Source organism: Aquarana catesbeiana, linkage group LG10 (assembly GCF_042186555.1).
Source record: "Aquarana catesbeiana isolate 2022-GZ linkage group LG10, ASM4218655v1, whole genome shotgun sequence".
NCBI lineage: Eukaryota > Metazoa > Chordata > Amphibia > Anura > Ranidae > Aquarana > Aquarana catesbeiana.
This window is the reverse complement of record NC_133333.1, coordinates 128833320-128855924: the sequence shown is the minus strand read 5'-3', so window position 1 is coordinate 128855924 and position 22605 is coordinate 128833320. Positions and strand designations below refer to the sequence as shown.

The following is a 22605-nucleotide window of genomic DNA, read 5'->3' as shown; positions in this document are numbered from 1 at the left end:
ATTAAGGTCTACTAATCTAATGGAAATACCAGTGTTCAGTGTTAAATCTCAGTAATACTATACTTGGATCAAATAACTAATCATATTGTTTAACTAAATTGAGCTAATTTAAGTGTAAAAGGTTGAAACCATATATGTATACAACTTTATCAAGCATCATAAATGAATATTTTCTGTATGTATAAATTCTTTATTTTAGATTTCATATATACAGGAAAGAGAAAATAAAACATATACAGTATATTCAACAACATATCTTGTAAAATGAGACAGTGAAACAATCAAAAATGACAGTAGCAAATATTAAACAAGCTTAAGGGTCGGTTCACACTAGGACGACTTGGGATCCGACTTGTAAGCCCTCAAGTCGCCCCAAGTCGCTTTACTGTGAGATTTGTATTACAGTGAATGAGAGCATCTTAATTGACACTACTGAAGTCGCTCCGACTTCAGAGCGTACTACTTGTACTACTTGGATCCGACTTCTAGGCGACTTGTACCCATAGAATTCAATGGAAGTCGCCTCCAAGTCGGATCTCCATCTATACTGAAGCGACTTTACAGTTAAAAAATTAGTTTGCCCAGGCAAACCCCTCCCTCCCAGAGAGCTGATTATTCTGTGATTGGCCACAGCCAAAGTCGCCTGTCCTGGAGGCGACTTGAAGTCGCGTTGTAAATTGCTTAAAGTCACGTTGAAGCCGCGTTGAAGTCGCCTTGCAAAGTCGCGCTGAGGTCGTGTTGCCCCTGTGTGAATCGAGCCTAAAGAAGGTATCACAACAATGGTACAACCATGACAGCATAAACCATATACATAAAAAAAAAAAAACTATCATCAGCATGGGGATAATTTCTCTGGTTCCGAAAACCAGAGGGTTCCAGTGGGCTATGACTAAATGTCTGACTAAATGTCCAAAAGAGCACTGGGTTCATGGATATATTACAGTACAGAAGCATGTGTAAGCACAGATCAGCCATTGGGGTCTAGGCTCTTATACTTGATTGGTATATGTGTAGCACCCTGGAGTTTAGGCAGGGCTCCTCCTCACAAATTTACTTGCCAGGAGTAGTTATCCTGAAGTTTGGCCTTGGTGCACTTTTCTCTTCTACCACTAGGTGGCCGGGTACTTGGTGGTACTAGATACGAGAAGGGCAACGCAAGGTCAGGTTATGGGAATATGGGGTATCTCAGCCAATAGGCAGGGGTTTTCTTGTATCCCTTGGCCTTCTGGGGGAGCCTATATATTTGGGTGGAGTCAGCTGATCTGTGTTCTGTGCCACCTGGATGGCTGTCTGGGTGGACGTGCGTTGTATTGCCTGGGTTGCTAGGCTGGAGATTGGGCCCATCCTGGGCACATCTGGCTGCTAGGCTGTCTGAGGACCTATCCAGAAGCAAGAGCAGGATTGGGACTGCGGCTTGCAGTCCAACCAAAAGTGACGGCTCTGTCGGCCGGAGAACCTGTCGTGGTCAGAGGTAGAGGGGAAGCTGTCGCCAGTAAGGGACTATCCGCCTTATTACCAGAGACCACAATGAGTAACTGAAGCAAGTACCGGAGCAGTATTCTCACCAACCGGGGACTGTGAAGAATCTGGAAACTTCAGTGGGAATCAAGCCAGGGACCCAGTCCGCGGAGGTGACGCTTGCAGAGCAGCCTTGTGTGTCAAGCTAGGGACCAAGCAGGCTAGTGGGGGTGAAGCTTGAGAGGTATCTAAAGTGCCAAGCTAGGGACCCAGCAGAGAAACGGGAGTGACGTTTTAGAAAGATACCACTGTGAAGATTGGAGGAGCTCGAGGGATTCAGTGGCAGTGAATCAGTGGGTCTATTGAGAGACCGGAACCTTAGTGTATTGAAGAACTACAAGTAGTGATTGTAGTGAAAGTGAAGGAACTGTGAAGCCTTGTGTTTGAAACTGCTAAAGACTGTTGCCATGGGAGACAGCATTCCTACACATGCAGATGTGGCATCTTGCTGGATGCCTTTACCTGCATGGCTGTCCTCCTATTGAAGCCTCGGAGTCTGCCAATTAATCTTGCAACTACTTAAGGGTATCCTGGCCCTAACCCTCTCTGCCCCAAAAAAGGTTTGTTAAGAGAAATAAACTTTCTTCTGCATCCAAGAAGTGTCAGGCGCCCAATAACTTTAACAACTATACACCCACCATGCCTCACAACCCATTACATACAGAAGGATGTCAGCTGTCCCTGACCCTGGAGGTTCTCATTAGATCAAAGGAGGCCGGGACCTTGCTACATACGTAAAGGCAACTCTAAAAGAAAATATAAAAGAGATTTTTTGAAGTGAAAATACAAATCCTTGATTTAGATAGGAGCTGTCCATGTAGTAACATGGAATAACCCCCACCTCCTCTAGCCCCTAGCAAGCAGCAGAGGAAAATCCATCTTCTCATTATTGTAATTTGTAAGCACACGGCAGACTGAACTTCGAACCACACAAATAAATCAATTCACTTACAGCAGGCATGTCAAATTTTTGGGCCACATGTAACCCTCTTACTCCTATGAATCCCTGAGCCGGTTTAACATTTTAATCCAAATATGTGTTCTTTAGGTCTTCAAAAATATGCCATCCTCCATCAGAGCAGCAGTGAATTCAATTAGAAATATATTTTGAACGCCTTTACCAGGATGAAAACTGGTAAAAAATATTGCAATATAATTCAATACAGTAAAATCATTGCATAGTATTTGTTAGATATATTTCATATTTTGGTAAGATAAAAGACCTATTGCAGTCAAAAGTTTTTTTTTTCTTTTTTCTTTTTTTAACAAAGCATGTATAAGCTAAAAACTATCAGTTTTTCTTCTGTGTTGAGAAGATGCCTCTGTCCTTGTCTTGAGCAAAACTGGAAGTGATTGTTGTGACTGCATTGCATATTTGGCAGTAAAAACTCACACTGCTGAGCCGAATGCCTGTGTGTTTGCCAGATTGCTTAAAGATTGTGCAGCATACAGTGGGGACGGAAAGTATTCAAACCCCTTAAATGTTTCACTCTTTGTTTTATTGCAGCCATTTGCTAAAATCATTTAAGTTCATTTTTTTCCTCATTAATGTACACACAGCACCCCATATTGACAGAAAAACACAGAATTGTTGACATTTTTGCAGATTTATTAAAAAAGAAAAACTGAAATATCACATGGTCCTAAGTATTCAGACCCTTTGCTGTGACACTCATATATTTAACTCAGGTGCTGTCCGTTTATTCTGATCATCCTTGAGATGGTTCTACACCTTCATTTGAGTCCAGCTGTGTTTGATTATACTGATTGGACTTGATTAGGAAAGCCACACACCTGTCTATATAAGACCTTACAGCTCACAGTGCATGTCAGAGCAAATGAGAATCATGAGGTCAAAGGAACTGCCTGAAGAGCTCAGAGACAGAATTGTGGCAAGGCACAGATCTGGCCAAGGTTACAAAAAAATTTCTTCTGCACTTAAGGTTCCTAAGAGCACAGTGGCCTCCATTGTCCTTAAATGGAAGACGTTTGGGACGACCAGAACCCTTCCTAGAGCTGGCTGTCCGGCCAAACTGAGCTATCGGGGGAGAAGAGCCTTGGTGAGAGAGGTAAAGAAGAACCCAAAGATCACTGTGGCTGAGCTCCAGAGATGCAGTCGGGAGATGGGAGAAAGTTGTAGAAAGTCAACCATCACTGCAGCCCTCCACCAGTTGGGGCTTTATGGCAGAGTGGCCCAATGGAAGACTCTCCTCAGTGCAAGACACATGAAAGCCCACATGGAATTTGCTTAAAAACACCTGAAGGTCCAAGATGGTAAGAAATAAGATTCTTTGGTCGGATGAGACCCAGATAGAACTTATTGGCCTTAATTCTAAGCGGTATGTGTGGAGAAAACCAGGCACTGCTCATCACCTGTCCAATACAGTCCCAACAGTGAAGCATGGTTGTGGCAGCATCATGCTGTGGGGGTGTTTTTCAGCTGCAGGGACAGGACGATTGGTTGCAATTGAGGGAAAGATGAATGCGGCCAAGTACAGTGATATCCTGGATGAAAACCTTCTCCAGAGTGCTCAGGACCTCAGACTGGGCAGAAGGTTTACCTTCCAACAAGACAATGACCCTAAGCACACAGCTAAAATAACGAAGGAGTGGCTTCACAACAACTCCATGACTGTTCTTGAATGGCCCAGCCAGAGCCCTGACTTAAACCCAATTGAGCATCTCTGGAGAGACCTAAAGATGGCTGTCCACCAATGTTTACCATCCAACCTGACAGAACTGGAGAGGATCTGCAAGGAGGATTGGCAGAGGATCTCCAAATCCAGGTGTGAAAAACTTGTTGCATCTTTCCCAAAAAGACTCATGGCTGTATTAGATCAAAAGGGTGCTTCTACTAAATACTGAGCAAAGGGTCTGAATACTTAGGACCATATGATATTTCATTTTTTCTTTTTTAATAAATCTGCAAAAATTTGAACAATTCTGTGTTTTTCTGTGTATATTAATGAGGGAAAAAAACAAACTTAAATTATTTTAGCAAATGGCTGCAATATAACAGAGTGAAAAATTTAAGGGGGTCTGAATACTTTCCGTCCCCACTGTATATATAACACCTTGCATGCTTCTCTGCTTCAAAACTAAAAACCCCACCAAGCCCCCTCTAAGCAGTACTAGGACTATTGCATTCCAATCCAGTGTGTGCTTTTAAGATATTACTCTTAAGTTGTCCAAATTTGTTTCAAGGCTGATTGCAGCACAGTACACGTTTCTGCAAAAAAAAAAAGAAAAACTAAATGAAATTCACTATTTGCACATATCTGTAAACACCTGTAAGATAAAAAGAGGATTTGTTGTGTTCTTGACTTACTGTATTCTCCCTATTTGTTAGGGCTGTTTTTAGGTAGAGAGGTTATTAATAAAACATCTAAACGCTGTGATGAACGTTTGCTTTCTTTACTATGTATCTTATATATAAAAAGCATGTTCAACATTTTTTTTTTTTTTTTACAAAAAGCTCACTTTTCTAGTTCACCATTTGTCAGTGTTTTTTTCTACCTTTTTTTTAAACACTGAACATTTATGAAGAGGTGTAAATGGACTTGGAATGAAAAAAATGCTTGGTTAGCATAGCACTGGAATGTAGTGCACTTTATTACTTTATAGTGTCAGGTTTCTAAACAAAAAAATAAAATGTTTCCTGCAATAGAAGAGGTAAACCAGTGTCTCCTTTCTCCCCTCTATTCCAGTGTGGCAAACTCCATATTACATTTTGGCATTCAACACTTCCAGAAGTCCTGTGTCTGTGTTCTCCACTGTACTCTGCGGCTTCTACTTGTCCCCATGTCCCTACAAGATTTAGCAGTGACATAGGGATGGGAGGATGGAGCCACAACATGCGGCAGGGGACAGAGGCATCTGGCACTCCTGGTAGTGTTGAATTCTGTTGCCCACCCGCTCCTTCTCAATAAACGACATTCTCTTGGCCTCCGAGATTCTGCTCTATCCTGGTTCTCTGCCTATCTATCACAGCGCTCCTTCAGTGTCACCTACAACTCTGTCTCCTCCTTTCCATTGCCTCTGTGGGGGTCCACCAAGGCTCTGTTCTTGGACCCCTTCTCTTCTCTATCTACACCTGCTCCCTTGGCCACTTGATAACCGCTCATGGCTTCCAATACCACTTATACATCGATGACCCCCAAATCTGTCTACTCCTCACCTCACTCCTTCAGTCATCTCTCGCATTACTAACTGACATATCAGCATGGATGTCACAGCACTTCCTTAAACTAAATCTCTCTAAAACTGAGCTATTAATATTACCCCCCCGCCCGTGCCCCCCTCCATGACTTTTCCATCAAAATCAACAATGCAACTATCAGTCCCTTTCCTCACACCAGGGTACTAGGTGTAACCCTAGACTCTGACTTATCATTTCAGCCTCAAGTCCAATCGTTGTCAAAAGTTTGTAGAATTCACCTCCGTAACATCTCTAAAATTCACCCCTTTTTAACAAATGTCATTGGCCTGCCTCTTCATAGGCTATCCCCTCTTCAGTCTATCATGAATGCTGCTGCCAGTCTTATCCACCTTACCAACCGCTCAGTGTCTGCCAACCCTCTCCTCCAATCCCTATACTGGCTCCAAAGCACCCAGCGAATTAAATTCAAAATACTAACCACAACATACAAAGCCATTCACAACTCTGCCCGAACTACATCACCAACCTTGTCTCCAAATATCACCCAAATCGTCCTCTCCAATCTTCTCAAGACCTCCTACTCTCAAGCTCTCTCGTCTCCTCCTCCCATGCTCGTCTCCAGAATTTCTCCAGAGCCTCTCCCATCCTCTGGAACACGCTACCTCCACCTGTCCCTCTATCCCCTACTCTTGCTACCTTCAGGCGATCCCTGAAAACTCATCTCTTCAGGAAAGGCTATCACATCTCCAGCTAATCTCTTTTACCACTTCCATCAGCTCATTCCCCACAGTTACAACCTTTTGTACCACCTGTCCCACCCTATTAGATTGTAAGCTCTTCTGAGCAGGGCCCTCTTAATCCTCTTGTATTTTATTGTATTATAACTGTATTGTCTCCTTTATATATTGTAAAGCGTTTCGTAAACTGTTGGCGCTATATAAATCCTGTATAATAATAATAATTCTAAAGGCATTGATGGAGGCTGAAGAGATGATTGAAGATGAGGTAGGAGACACAGGCTACCATAGATGTGAGTATAATAGCTCTTCTGTTTTTGGCTCAGTTCACACTACCATGACTTGGGATCTGACTTGTGAGAGTACTCTTAATTAGCACTACTGAAGTTGCTCCGACTTTAGAAAAGGTTCCTGTACTACTTCAAGACAACTTGTGCCAATAGACTTTAATGGAAGTCGCCTCCAGTTCGGATCCTCATCTATATTGATGTGATTTGGATCTGACATTACACGTAAATTAGCCAGGCATTCCCTGCAGTTTATCCCCTCCCTTGCTTCAAAGTTGCCTCAAAGTAGTACTTAAGTCACCAGCAAATTGCCAGGAAGTCACCTGGCAAAGTCGCACCGTACGTTGCCCGACTTTCAGGTCACAGTAGTGTGAACCGAGCCTTAAACCTAGTACATACTAGTATTTTTTTTTTTTGTCCGGCAGGGCTGAACGAAAAAAAACTGACAGCCCAGGAGGAGCCGCTGTACTAATTATCCGAGGTATGTACAGCGATCTCCCCTGCTGTCCTACTGTGTTCTGACAGGGGGGTGCCGCCCCCCGCCAGAACACTCCTGTCAGCACTCTCAGCCTTTGGCTAAGAGCGCTGATCGGGAGCTGATCGGCAGACCTTTCCCCTTCGACAGAAGCCAGGCCGACTGCAGTACACACAGACCGAATATCTATTGAATACTTAGAGACTTTACAGGGTATCCTTAATACAGCCTGTCCTCTACCTTTGAATCATTCATTCCAGTAAGGCAGCTACATTTGCTATTGTTTTAAAAGATATGCCACTTTTGCCCGAAACATCACTCAAGTCCTTACAATATGCAAGTTAGTTGTTTGATCCACAACTAGAATTCCATGTTGAACAGACTTACAAAATTGGCGTATGCAGATAGTGTACAAATTTCAATCCCCATTTCCTTTCAAATCGGTCCAATGTGTTTAAAAGAAAACTACAATGGATTTGGGATTTTTTTTTCATCAATATTTTTTATATTTTTTAATGAATATAAATCTGTTGGTTAGCTAATTTACAAAATCTTTGTTCTACATTTAAATGTTTAATGCAGTGTTAATCTGTAACACACAATTCACATAGCATTATGGGTTCTCTAAAGGAAGAACACAGCAGAAGCTGTCTGTCTTCAGGCTCTTACTATGATTGAAACACCTTACAGCTCCCAGAACGGGGAGGGGTAGGAGTCACTGCTAGGACTCATCTAGCTAAGTATGAACATTTTAGCCTGAGCTAGGGATGAGCCCAATGTTCACCTGTTTGCCGAATTTAGAACATTATGGGGCGTTCGCGGCAAATTTGAGTGCCGCGGAACCCCCCCTAATGCACTGCGACATCGCAGTGCATTGGTGTCCTATGATTGGCCAAAGCATGCACCTGACCTGCATGCTTTGGCCAATCACAGCGCGCTCTGCTGAGAGAGCCATAATCATGGCTCAGGTGGCTAAGTCAATGTCCCACACTTTGTAAGGCTGCTTACATAGCGGCCGTACATAGTGTAATGATTGAGAGCAGCAAAATGACATTTCTAAAGGTATAAATGTCATTTAAAATTGCTCAAGGCTGTAATGTTCTGTCGGATGCCGGCAATATACATAAAAATCATTGATAAAAATGGCGTGGGTTTCCCCCCCAGTCCATAACAGGCCCTTCAGGTCTGGTATGGATATTAAGGGGAACCCTGTGCCAATTTAAAAAAAGAAAATGGCGTGGGGGTCCACCCCAAAATCCATACCAGGACCTTCAGGTCTGGTATGGATTTTAAGGGAAACCCTGCGCCAAAGTTTTATTTAAAAAATGGCGTGGGGGTCCCCCCCAAAATCCATACCAGACCCTTATCCGAGCACGTAACCTGGCAGGTCACAGGAAAAGGGGGGACAAGAGAGCGCCCCCCTCCTGAACCGTACCAGGCCACATTCCCTCAACATGGGGAGGGTGCTTTTGATGGGGACAAGGGCCTCTGTAGGCGGGGGGCCCCCAGATCCCGGCCTCCCATGTGAATGGGTATCAGGTACATTATACCCCTACCCATTCACCCAAAAAAGTGTCAAAAAAGTAAAAATGACAGCAGACAGTTTTTGACAATTCCTTTATTTAAAAAAAAAAAGTGTCCTGCGATGTCCATCCATCTTCAATCACAGTGTCTTGCCGACTGTCGACGTTTTGCTTCGACAGCTGTTATATAGCAAAGGGCGGGGTCACCTGGTGATATAAATGGGTGACCCCGCCCCCTCTGACGTCACATGATTACATCAGCGGTGACCCCGCCCTTGGCTATATAAGAGCTGTCAGCACGAAAAAGCTGCAGTCACGGGGACGCCTCCCATTGAGGCTGAGTTTTTTCCCTTTTTTTTATGGACCATCTGCACTGTGATTAAAGATGGATTTACATCGCAAAACACTTTTTTTTTTTTTTTAATAAAGGAATTGTCAAAAACTGTCTCCTGTAATTTTTCCTTTTTTTTTTAACCTTTTTGGTGAATGAGTACATGAGTATGTACCCGATACCCATTCACATAGGGGGGGACCGCGATCTGGGGGCCCCCTTGCTGAAGGGGGCTTCCAGATTCTGATAAGCCCCCCACCTGCAGACCCCCACAACCACCGGGCAAGGGTTGTGGGGATGAGGCCCCTGTCCCCATCAACATGGGGACAAGGTGCTTTGGGGGAGACCCTAAAGCACCCTTCCCAATGTTGAGGGCATGTGGCCTGGTATGGTTCAGGAGGGGAGGCGCTCTGGTATGGCTTTTGAGGGGAACCCCACGTCATTTTTTTTTTTTTTGGCATATCCATACCAGACCTGAAGGGCCTTGTAATGCACTGGGGGGGGGAACCCACACTGTTTTTTTCAATTATTTTTTATCCATATTGCTGGGATACGACGATACATTACACCAGCGAGCAGCTTTGAATTACATTTTTTCCTTTAGAAATGCCATTTTGCTGTGGTACTGTTATGAACATGGGAAAGATGCGCTATTTTACAGGCAGACTAAGGAGACCCCCCTAAGGCAAAATATTTAAAGGAATATTTCATTTTTATTGTTTCACTTTAAGCATTATTAAAATCACTGCTCCTGAAAAAACTACAGCTTTTAAAACTTTTTTTGGCATTGATACATGTCTCCTGGGGCAGTATCCGGGTCCACAAACATGTTTTATGGCAATAACTTGCATATAAGCCTTTAAAATGAGCACTTTTGGTTTTTCATGTTCATGTCCCATAGACTTTAACGGTATTTGCGTGTTCGCACAAATTTTTTGCCTGTTCGCATGTTCTGTTGCAAATCGAACTGGGGGGGTTTTATCCTGAGCTAAAATTAAGGTTTATTTCAACAGAGCAGATAAAGGAAATGTGGAAAAGAGACCGGCAAGCCACCTACTCTATGGAAATGAAAATCCAAAATATTCTCTTTCAACCTTCTTATGTGTATTATTTGGTCCTATCTATAATAAAACAAATTATACAAACTCAGACAAAAAACTAAATGTGCACTTAAAATACACACGTATAGATATAAAGTTATTTACCTACAAAAGAATTTGTATTTTTGACCATACAGTCCTGAGGTACTGGACATCAGAGTCAGCTTGGTAACCTGATAAAACTTTTCTGGCCTTAGCCTGTGAAGGAGCTACAACATACTGGTGAGACCATCCGTCTACCTACTTTCCTCTTCTCCTGTCAGCATATTTTGTCAGCACATAGAAATGCAGCACACCTGGTTGGCCCCTAGTGCTGTCCCGCCCACTTTTACATTACTGGGGATTATTATAGGCTGCTACCAAGTCACATTTGTTGCATTAAAAAATAACGAATACACATATGTAGTAACTAACTGATGTTCATATCTGCCTGGATTTTAGCTATATGTTATTACAGGTACATGTCTACATGTATAATGCGTGTGCATTTATAAAAGATACGAGTAGTGCAACATACCTTTGACCCAAAAATAATAAAATATATATATATTTTGCACATACCTGTATAGATATACAGTATAGGTGACATAGATTGTGTTGAATTATTGCTGTATTTGTTAGGCTGGTAAGTTAATTTAACACCACTTTGCGTGTGGCCCAATTTGAGAATTCCATTGAAGAGGTGTTTTTTTTGGAATGGCCTACTTCATCATGCTCTCTGAAAAGATCTCATTCTCTTAGTATACTGGAGTCTCAGTTTGCTCTTGTCTATAGGTATGGTTTGTTTGGGTCCTAGCTTACTGTTAGCTATTGGTATGGCCTGCTCTCTGCGAAATGGTGTTGTTTCTTTTAATTGTGCATTGCCTTGGTATGACCCACTTTATTAACTCCTCTAGAAATATGTCAGGGCCTTTGTTTGTAAACTGGAGTTTTACCATTCTCTCTTGATATTATCTTCTTTGGATCGGTAATTCCTTACATAGTAATAGGTAGACAGGATGGTCATGCTTTAGCTCATGCAGATGATCTCATGTATAACTAAGTCAGCAGCCTGAACTCGGTCAAGCAGCCTGAACTCGCCCAGTTTTCTTTACAGGTGATCTGGTACCCACTCATTCTTCCCTTTCCACCAAAAAATAAAATAAAAACATAAAACCATAATATTGCTGGCAGAGTATATTTGGCTCTGATTTGCGCAAATCTATTAGCCATTTCTGACTGGTTTGCTTGTCTCAAGTTGAAATGAAACGATCTCCAGTAGGTGTTATTTTTTTAATTCACGTGGTTTTTTTTGTTTTTATTTTTTTTATTTCTTACAGTCAGGTCCATAAATATTGGGACATCGACACAATTGTAATCTTTTTGTATGTATAGAAAATGGGGTGATTGGCGCTACCCTATATGGTGCTAAGCGGTTAATCAGGAAGCAGTATAAGTAATATACTGAACTCCTTACACCAGATCGGCAATGAGCGTGCCCCCACAAGGGGGTGTAGTATGTGAATAGTAGAGTAAATGTCAGTCCTTAGAAGGCGTACAAATCTCCAATCTGAAGGGTGAGTGCGTAGTATAAAATTAAATACATACTAATTCCAATTAGCTGTGATTGAATATTAAACATGAAAATAAAAAGTAGAATTATATATAAATAAATAATAACATATAGGACTATATAACATGAGCGTGCAAACGTGTCCAGAGGTATCCGCACCCTATCATACAAAGGCTAGGCGTGTGAGCATCCCCACTTAATACAGTGTAGTAAGTCCATAATTAGACGTAAATATGTTAAGTGTCCAATTTGATACCCAAAACTTGATCAAAATCAAAAAGACATAAATGTGGAAAATAAATAAATAGTCCCAAAATGTTCAGTGTTCCATATATAAAGTGACTTCCGTGCTTGGCAAGTAATGTGACTGTAGTGATCCCCCAGTGGGTCCCCACTCACCAGATGTAGTTACCCCTGCAGGGGTGAAAGGCATAGAGTGGGTGGCTTTAAATGGCTATCCTCCTTAGTAGCTGTGACGACCAGTCTGTTCCTCCATCAGGCTAGTGTCCCTATTCGGTCCGGATCTGGGTATGTGCTGTTCGGGGCTTCCCAGGGCATTCTCCATCAGCAGACGGTAGAGTCCTCACAGAAAAACAAGGGGCTCCCATAATGCAGTATTTAAAATAAAATTTATTAATCTAAAAATAAATTAAGAACAAAGCAGACGTTGGCAAACAAGAGCGAGGAACTAAGGTAGAAGTGGTAAGCACGGAGCCGCTAATCTTTTTGGCTCTATACACCACCACAATGGATTTGAAATTAAACAAGATGTGCTTTAACTGCAGACTTTCAGCTTTAATTTGAGGGTATTTACATCCAAATCAGGTGAACGGTGTAGGAATTACAACAGTTTGTATATGTGCCTCACACTTTTTAAGGGACCAAAAGTAATGGGACAGATTAACAATCATCCATCAAACTTTCACTTTTTAATACTTGGTTGCAAATCCTTTGCAGTCAATTACAGCCTGAAGTCTGGAATGCATAGACATCACCAGACGCTGGGTTTCATCCCTGGTGATGCTCTGCCAGGCCTCTACTGCAAGTGTCTTCAGTTCCTGCTTGTTCTTGGGGCATTTTCCCTTCAGTTTTGTCTTCAGCAAGTGAAATGCATGCTCAATCGGATTCAGGTCAGGTGATTGACTTGGCCATTGCATAACAGTCCACTTCTTTGCCTTAAAAAAATTCTTTGGTTGCTTTCGCAGCATGCTTTGGGTCATTGTCCATCTGCACTGTAAAGCGCCGTCCTATGAGTTCTGAAGCATTTTGCTGAATATGAGCAGATTATATTGCCCGAAACACTTCAGAATTCATCCTGCTGCTTTTGTCAGCAGTCACATCATCAATAAATACAAGAGAACCAGTTCCATTGGCAGCCTTACATGCCCACGCCATGACACTACTACCACCATGCTTCACTGATGAGGTGGTATGCTTTGGATCATGAGCAGTTCCTTTCCTTCTCCTTACTCTTCTATTCCCATCACTCTAGTACAAGTTGATATTGGTCTCAGATGATTTGGCCAAACCTAACGTTTTTGCTATCTCTCTGATGGGTTTGTTTTGTTTTTCCAGCCTAATGATGGCTTGCTTCACTGATAGTGACAGCTCTTTGGATCTCATATTGAGAGTTGACAGCAACAGATTCCAAATGCAAATAGCACACTTGAAATTAACTCTGGACCTTTTATCTGCTCCTTATACAAACAGTTGTAATTCCTACACCGTTCACCTGATTTGGATGTAAATGTAATCTGATTTGGATGTAAATTCTGGACCTTTTATCTGCTCCATATACAAACAGTTGTAATTCCTACACCTTACACCTGATTTGGATGTAAATACCCTCAAATTAAAGCTGAAAGTCTGCAGTTAAAGCACATCTTGTTTGTTTCATTTCAAATCTATTGTGGTGGTGTATAGAGCCAAAAAGATTAGAATTGTATCGATGTCCCAATATTTAAGAACCTGACTGTACACTGTTGCTCCTGGCTTTGTAGATCTTGAAGAAAAACTGGAGAAATAGACAAACAAGAAAATGTTGATGCTAGTTTTAACTCTTTTGTATATCGCCCCCTATTACATTTTACGATGACATAATTGCCTTTGAATTATGAGATCTTGAGTATCAGATTTCGCCAGTCTGTATTGATGCAGGAGAAACCCATCATTGCACATCTCTTTCCTGGAAATGCTGAGATCTCCTAGTGTGGTAGACCCCGATATGCTGTTGCAAAAACACAAGGCTTCCTATTCTTTCAGGCAATGCTCCTTTCAATAACTCTGATTCAAAGCAAGTGGTTACTTTAAGCTGAATGTAAACTACAGGTGATGTAAAAACTGAACTGTATCTTTATTATAGAGCGAAAGCTAACAGTGTCAGGTAACCAGACTCCGATAAATTGCATAACGCTTTCTAACACTGAATACATGCTTACAAGAGCACAGAAATCCCCCCATAAATGTGGTGCTACTCCTTTGTCTAGTCAGTAGACCTGGAGAGAGAAGGTAACTGTGCTGTATTCCCTAAGTGTGATAAAGAAGGATGAGTCACCCTAGAGGCTATGCAGTGTTAGAAGTGTGTATGAATCAAAAGAGAGATTGAACAGAATCATAAATATTTTCCAGCGTTAGACATCCCACATACTATATATGTAATTCAAAGGTGCATTTAGTTGTCTGCCAGGTCAGTGTTAGGGAGCCAACAAGGTAAGCAGCCATCAGAGCAATATAATGAGCCCCCAAAACTAGGCACCAGCCATAATCTAGCAGTCAGTAGACATTAAATGTTGCCCAATATTCATTAAATGGTGACTGATATTCTTACATTTAGTTACTAATTATCAATCACATACTCATTTTTATTGGAAATTCAGATAAAAATGTTTCCTGCATCCCTACTACCAGAAGGACCTAAAGTATATTATGTATGGAACTACTGAAGGCTTTGGGTAATCCAGAAATGGGAACATTGGAACCAAACCTTCCTGAGAGACATATGGGGGTTGCTGTTATCAATTTCCTTCCAAAGATGCTGTATGTCTGGCTAGTACACTGAATAAATTGGTTAATTAGGCTTGAGTACCTGAATAAAGGAAAATATGCATATGTGTAAAGTGAATGTAAAGTCAGGCACATGCCAATCTGCATACTATTTCTAGGTAGGGGACATAAAATATTGACATAAAATACACTTTAATTAATAAAAAAATCACAATATATAACACATTTTTTTTGGAAAATATGAAAGATGATGTTACACCAAATAAATAGATACCTAACATGTCATGCTTTAAAATTGCACATGCTTGTGGAATGGCGCCAAACGAAAGTACTTGAAAAATATCCATAGGCAACGCTTTAAAGATTTTTGCATGTTACCATTTTAGAGTTACAGAGAAGGTCTAGTGCTAGAATTATTGCTCTGGCTATAACATTCGCAGCGATACCTCACATGTGTGGTGTGAACACCGTTTACATATGTGGGCATGACCTACGTATGTGTTCACCACTGCGCGCAAGGGAACAGGGGCTCTTTAAAAAAAAGTATTCATTATTTATTTTATTACATTTTTTAAAATTATTTTTACACTTTCCCTTGAAAATTGTTTTTATCACTTTTATTGCTATCACAAGAAAAGAAAACCTCCCTTGTGATAACAATAAAGCATGACAAGTCCTCTTTTTGGAGAGATCTGGGGTCAACAAGACCCCACATCTCTCTTCTACAATGGAAAGCATCAGATAAAAAAAAAATGCTAATGCTTCCACAAAAAATAAATGGCCTTGTTTACATTGGTCATGAACTGGAAGTGACATCATGACGTCGTTCCCGGCTTCCTAGGTCATAGAGATTAGCAGAGGCCATCTTTCCTCTGCTAATCTCTATTGCCAGCCACCGCAACCATCAGATAGGTTTCTGGGCTTCCCAATGAGCCAGGTAAGCCTGAGAACCACGGGAAAGCGGCGGGAATGGGGGGTGTCCCATCTGCCTTTACTAAAAGTGAACCAGCAGCAAATCATCCACTCAAATCACTTTTATCGGAAAGAGCAGTGGTTGATGAAAGTTTTAATACCAGGGTTATGGCATCTAGCTGCAGCTAACCCCAGTATGCCACTATAAAATTATGATGTATTTTCCCAGTGAGGTAGTCTACAAGTGGAATTTAGAGAGATAATTTTTCCTAACAAAAAGGTGTTCTTGCAAAAGAAGAGTTTTGTTATAACACACCATGCCACCATATTTACATACGATTTTATACAAATGGCTATATAAGTATATTTACACAGTGATATATTTTTTGTTTTTCTCTAGGCTATATTCAAGATGATCCCTCCATCAGAACAGAAGAACCTCCCAGAGGATGAAAATACACCACAAAAGAGAGCAGACAAGCTATGGGCTTATTTCAAAAAGAAAGATAATGGTAATTGTATTTAACATTTAATTGCCAATACAGCAATGCTTGCTATGCATACAATGAACAATCATATTCTACTGAGCATATTCCAGCTAAACAGTCAAAGTTCACTGGGGGACATGTGAACGTGAAACCCATTATTTATAATTCTCTTTCTGGCTCTGGCTGCTAATGTATAGTAAGAATAGACGCATTTTTTTAGTATTTCTAAAGCAAATTCATATTACACAAGCCTGCTAAGCCAAACTGCATTTCAACACACTTTTCAGTTCATCATCATGAAATGATTGTAATGGGTACAAACAGAACTGGCCCCCTGAGGTTAGCAAATACTGGGCAATGTATTTGCTATGGGGTTTTTTTTATTATTATTTGATATTGCCACATTTTCACAACTTGTGTTTAAACAAGATGAAGACTTTGGAAAGTTAGGTTTTGGTAAGTTTTGTTAGACTTTGTGGACCTGCTACACAAGCATGGGGGGAATTTGGAAATATTGAAAACTTACTTCCAAGTCTCACTTAAAGTGCAACTATACCCTCTTCTCCTTTACAGCCAAGGAAGCTGACAATCTTAGCTTCTGTTTGATTTGCAGGTGTTATCGAGCTCCACATGTGATCACCTAAAACACCAACCATTTGGTGGCTTAACAGTTCAGTTGAGACCTGACAAAAGCACACTGGAAACACTAACAGTTTTCCTTCATAGCATGCCTCAAAGGTTACTGTTTTGGGGAACAATTAAATCAGTGGGTTTAGTTCCACTTTTAAGTTCATCTAAATCTATTTTTTTTTCATTTTGGATAGAGATGAGACTATGTTCGAATCACTGAGAGCTATCTTCTCACAAAACTAAAGGAAACTGTTGACTTTAAATATACTTTAAAGTATGCACCAAATAATTGGAAATATAATACTATAGATTATGTGGATTTACTAGTGGAAAAAGGGAAAAGCTTTTGCAGATATAAAATGCATGCACCTCCAGGTAATCTAACTGTAGCCAAAACCTTCCTGTCATGGCTGGATGCCAGGCTGTAAAGTTCCTGCACTTCCTAGAAGTGTCAGAGCTTACCACTAGGGTCGGCGCTACCACTAGGTGAACTGGGCAGCCACCTAGGGCGCACTGCTGCCTAGGGTGCAACCATGGCTGGTGGTTTCTCTAATGTCCCTGGTCATCTACTGCTGGAGAGGGAAACACAGACAACCATGTGAGGTAGAGGCTCTACCCCTGTCCTAAGGCCAGGTAAGATGGTGGTTGTTGGTGGTTCTCTGGGGCACTGCTGGTCCTTTCCCCTTCCTCCTCCTCTGACTCCATGTAAGGAGGGAGTCAGGTCTCCCAGGGTTTGGGGACCTTGTACTAGTGCCCCCTCTCAGGCAAAACATCAGTGGGGAATGGTAAAGATGTTGCAGGTGAAGCAACATGAGCCACAAATCTTTCCAGCTGCTCCACCGCGGCAGTACCTTTAGGGTGTCCCACAAAGCCCCAGGCCACTTCTCAAGCTCCTCACCCAGGGCTGAAGGCCCACACATCACCACACCACCACCGACTGTGGCAGTTCGTTGGCGGGTAGGGCAGATGGCTTTACCTCCTATGGTCCTAGAGAATAACTTCCCTCTGCTGGGTGTGCTGCTGTAGGTGGCGGTGCCCCGATCGCCTACACGGATGGTACCTCTGATGCAGGCTATTGACAGAGCTTGACTCCACTGGCACTGAGGGAGCGCTCTACCCCGAGGTCCATGGCTGAGCCTTGGTGGGTGCTGTCCTCCTCCACCAGGTCTGGAGAGCCAGGGTGTTGCTCTGCAGATTACGTGGTCATGGTTGGTAACCTTATCAGCAATGGTCCATAGTGCACTGTGTCTTGGCAGGGTACCAGGTAGTCACACGGATCTTCCCCAACTGGGAGCACCTCAAAGAGGAAGGCCTGGCACTCCACACAACAGACGTAGGATCTTCTTTTGGGGGGGAAGGGGGTGCACACACACACACACACTGCTAATGACCTGTCACTATAATATCCTCGGAGGGCAGGTCAAGCTTTGGCCCCATCAAGAACTGCTGAAAATTTAATTTTCATTTTGCAACTTTTGGTGGCTGCTGCAGGTGTGTGCAGGCACCTCATAACTGCAGTAGTTGTCCCCCCAGTGAAAAATTCTCTTTAAAGGTGTTCCTTACTTTCAACAAAAAAGTTCATTGATTTGAACTGATGAAGGGTCTTCCCGCTTACTCCTCATCCAATCACAATTGGGAAAAGCGACAACAAGGCCACAGCAGCACTATGAACTGGTCAGCCTTGTTACATTCTTAACTGAATAGTTATGAATGTTCCAGTAGTCTTGTTTTCTTTAAGTCTAAAAAACAACCACCAGCCAACAACAGGGAGAAGGTGAAGGGGATTTCTACTTTTGTGGAATCTGGTAAAGTAGATGAAATCTTAACTGAATGACAATTAGTTTTCCAAAGAATTGTGCAGTGCATTGTTTTGGATTCAGTGAGCTAAAGCCTAATACACAGGGGGCGAATGTCGGGTTGCATCAACCGGTTCAATAGAAACCAACATTCGGCCTGTGTGTACTGCAGACGGTCCGACAGACGCCAGCAGTTTGACTGCCTACTGTTGATGGGGCATGACAGGAAAAGGTCTGCCAATGGGCTCCTGAACAGCTCTCTCAGCCAATGGCTGACCGACTGGAGTGTTGTGGCAGGGGGCCATCACCCTGTCAGAACATAATAGCACAGCAGGAGAGATCAATGTAATAACATCACATGGTTAATATAGCAGCTCCTCCGGAGCTGTCCGTTTTTTTTCTGAACGAAAAAAAAACTACTAGTATGTACTAGGCTTAAACCACCACCAATGTCTTCTAAATTGAGTTTGGGGAAGCAATGATAAATCCAATAAGTTCTGAAACTAACAAAGAGTCTAATGAGCAAACTTATAGGATGGCAATAATTTGTGTTTATGTAGGTATATTAATTTTACACAAGATAATGGTTTATTTTCATATATATATATATATTTTTTTTTTATCCAGATAAAATTGCTGAAGGGGAATTCATTCAAGGAGTTATGATGAATGATGAAATAATGCGGCTTATCCAATATGACCCTAAAGTAGCTAACAAGACTTGAAGAAAGACAGCAAGGCATAAAAGAACGCCAAATGTGCTTGCCTGTGGTGTATATAATTTGGTGTATATATGTGTTTGTGAGTTACCAGGTGATGTTTACAGTCTATAATAAAAGGATATAGATACTGAAATCTAATAATTAAAAGAATCTACCATAGAAAAAACTTTAAATGTCCTATGTTTCCTAGACCTACAGAAAAATGTCATAAAACAACAGGAGAGTCAAGCTTAAAAAAAGGAAATTGCGGTATTGGATTACCTAATATATGGAGCAGGTGCGGGCCATTAGGAAATAAATTAACTGGGCTACTGATCCAGTTGCAGTACAATACTTTTGCAATGGGGTTAAGGTTTCTGGTAGACTGCTATAATAAGTCACCTACTCTATTACCTAGCATGCTATGCAAATAGGCGCATGACAAAGGGTCAGTGCGGAATGCAGTGACGTTTTCTCTGCCCTTCCAAGTCCCAGCCCTAGGTCACGTAACCTGAAATTTTACATGGGTTAGTGTAGGGGCACATTGAAAAACATGGCTGTATTATAACTGGGCCTCTAACACAGGCTTCCCTATACATCGCTAGAGTAACAGTGGAGTATAGCAAAGCACCAGTGTACTCAGCACATTCTGCAGATGAAGGAAGTGACGTTACGCAGTTTTGCAGTGTAACTAGAAAGTCTCTTAGCACTCTCTCTCTGTAATTGGGAAACCTTTAGCCATTCATTCTGAGCATTGTTTCCATTTTTCAGTATTTTATCATGTGTTGGTTCTACAGCAGGTTGCAGGTCAAGAATTGAGTATTAAAAAAAAAGACCTCTATTGTTTTACAGTAACTTGGAATCGATTGTGGTGCAATTTGCCATTATGTTTAGAGCTACATAATGAGGGAGATTTACTAAAACTGGAGCACAGAGAAACGGGTGCAGATGTGCACAGTAACCAATCAGCTACTAGGTGTTATTATCAAAGCTTCGTTGAACAAGCTGAATTTAGAAGGCGATTGGTTACCATGAACAGCTGCACCTTATTCTCTGGGCTCCATTTTTAGTAGATCTACCCCAATATGTCCCTCATTCATCCAACAAAGGATACCCTCACATCCATTGATGCTCAGAACTATCCTCCAGGCACTTACACCACTTCCAATCTTGAGATCCTAAAATGCACATTAAATGTTCAAAAGGTGCTGGTAATGGCCATGCAAAAGATCTTATTGTCCCTGTAATTGTCTGTTGTCCAAGACATTAAATTACTGAAGACCAGTTGTGTTGGAACACATTTATTTTCTTCTTACAGTTCATGATTTAAGTGCATTTTCAGCAATAGGTTAACATACTAAACAAGAGTAGCAATGGCATTTTTGTTGCATGTCTATCCATGAAAATAGTGAGGAAGAACCCACCCAGTCAAAAACCTGTTAAATGTTTATTGTTGAATATATAAAAACGCATTCTGCAGTTAAAGAGGTTCTCCAGTAATAAATCACCATTTAGGATATGGCTATGACTCCTCTGTGTGGTAAAATACACACAGTAGCCCATTCATTTTCCACAATCTATAATCACAAGATACAATTTCAGATTACATTCACCATGGAATGTACAATGATATATTGTGCTCTATGAACACCATATTAGCTCAATGGATGGGCTTAAAGTGTATGTAAACCTTAACAATTAACTTTTATTTTCTACCTTTTGGTCTGTTAAATATACCACTGGAAGATTGCAATTTGCTGTGCACTCTGCTCCTTTTGCAATGAAATCCTAAGTAGTTACATCAGCCCTGCTCAGTTCTCCTCTGTGGACTACAAAACATCTCCTTTTTATGGTATGGAGAAGAAAAGTGGGTTGTTCTGTAATCCAAATCAAGAACGAGCAGCCTAGAGTAACAAAGCTGATCTACCATATTTACAGCACTGTATGTAAGAGTTGTCGGGAATGGACAGGAATTGTTTTACTAGCAGGATCAGCAGGTGAAAATAAAGGAAAAAAGCTTTAAAAAGAATACTAATGCAGCAACCACATCTAAGAACTGGCAAACTGCAATATATTATATGTACTGGGGTTAAGATACGCTTTAAGCCTGGTAAGGAGTTAAAACAACAGTACAATGAAGGTGTTGTGAATGAATCAGCTGCTAAATTTTGATTTTTTTTTTTACAGTAGAGCCTGTTTACTGTAGATGTGGCATTGCCCTGGTTTGATTTAGTAAGATTACTGTTGGTAAATTGTTTAAAATCAAAACTCATGTATGTCACAGTAATTTATCATAAAAACAATTTTCACACGTCTACATTTTACCAGACAGTGTTCACAAGCAAGATTCAGAAATGTGTTAGTACACATCTTTAATTCCATGTGGCATTGCATTAATCATAAAGATACAGCAATATGCTTACTATTATTCGAAGTGGAAAAAGCAATTGTTTCTGAATTTGGAATAAAAAAATGTAATTGTTCATTAAGTGTCTCTTTCTTTTAGTTTTCTAATAATTACTGATTAAAAATGGATTAATACTATTGTATTTCAGAGCATTTTCCTGAATTAAATAGCAGGTACAGTAAATGAATAAGCAATAGCATTAATTTAAGGTGAAACATCAGGCAAACATTTACATATACAGTTGAAATATATATATACAGTATGTTCTGTGTTTTTACAACAGAGGAGTTGTAATTTGGCAAGTGGCACACACATTAGCTACGTCCTGGTTTAGAATTACTGCCATCTGGGTCAACTCCCTGATCACCAGGTGACATAGGAAGCTGAAATGTTGAACCTCTAAAATGTATTGTATGTTAACCCTAGCAATTATCTTCTCTTATTTGCCTATTTTAGGTCTGGTATTTATTCCATCGACAGTGTTTGTTATACCATGTGTTTTATAGGGGTAAAATATACCTGTGGATCTTGTCAGACATTCAGAGCTATATTGTGCCTGCATTATCTTATCTCAAGAAGACTATTTAGTCCTCCCAGTTCTTAGCTTTAAACAAGTCAGGTAGTCCCTATGCTGTGGATAAGAAGCCACCGGGAGTGGTTGAGTTTTTAAGCAAAAGAAAATGGGCAGGGCTGACACCATACCATTCTACAAAGAAAACTGTGCGTTATCAACAACAAGATTTAGGAGCTGAATGCATTTCTTACAGATCAACAGGCATTTTTCTTTAGTTAGAGTCTTTAAAGTGGTTCTATGCATTAGGATAAAAAAAACCCTTCTGTGTGAAGCAGCCCCCCTAATACTTACCTGAGCCCATCTCGATCCAGCGATGTTGCATGAGAATCTCAGTGGCCGGGGACTCTATTGGTTGAGACAGCAGCGGGAGCCAAAGTCAATGAGCCAATGAGGAGAGAGAGAGGGGGGCGGG

The 22605-nt window shown here is 41.2% G+C and overlaps 1 protein-coding gene across 1 annotated transcript in view; it reads left to right on the top strand.

Moving 5' to 3' along the window:
* The window catches only part of LOC141110886 (visinin-like), a 47938-nt gene extending 26244 nt beyond the window's left edge, over window positions 1-21694 (top strand). Inside the window, exons 2-3 of the mRNA XM_073602638.1 lie at window positions 15998-16109; window positions 19139-21694. Of these exons, the coding sequence (XP_073458739.1) occupies window positions 15998-16109; window positions 19139-19236 (210 nt within the window). The 3' untranslated portion in view covers window positions 19237-21694. The remainder of the gene's footprint in view (window positions 1-15997; window positions 16110-19138) is intronic.
* Window positions 21695-22605: the final 911 nt, after the last annotated feature.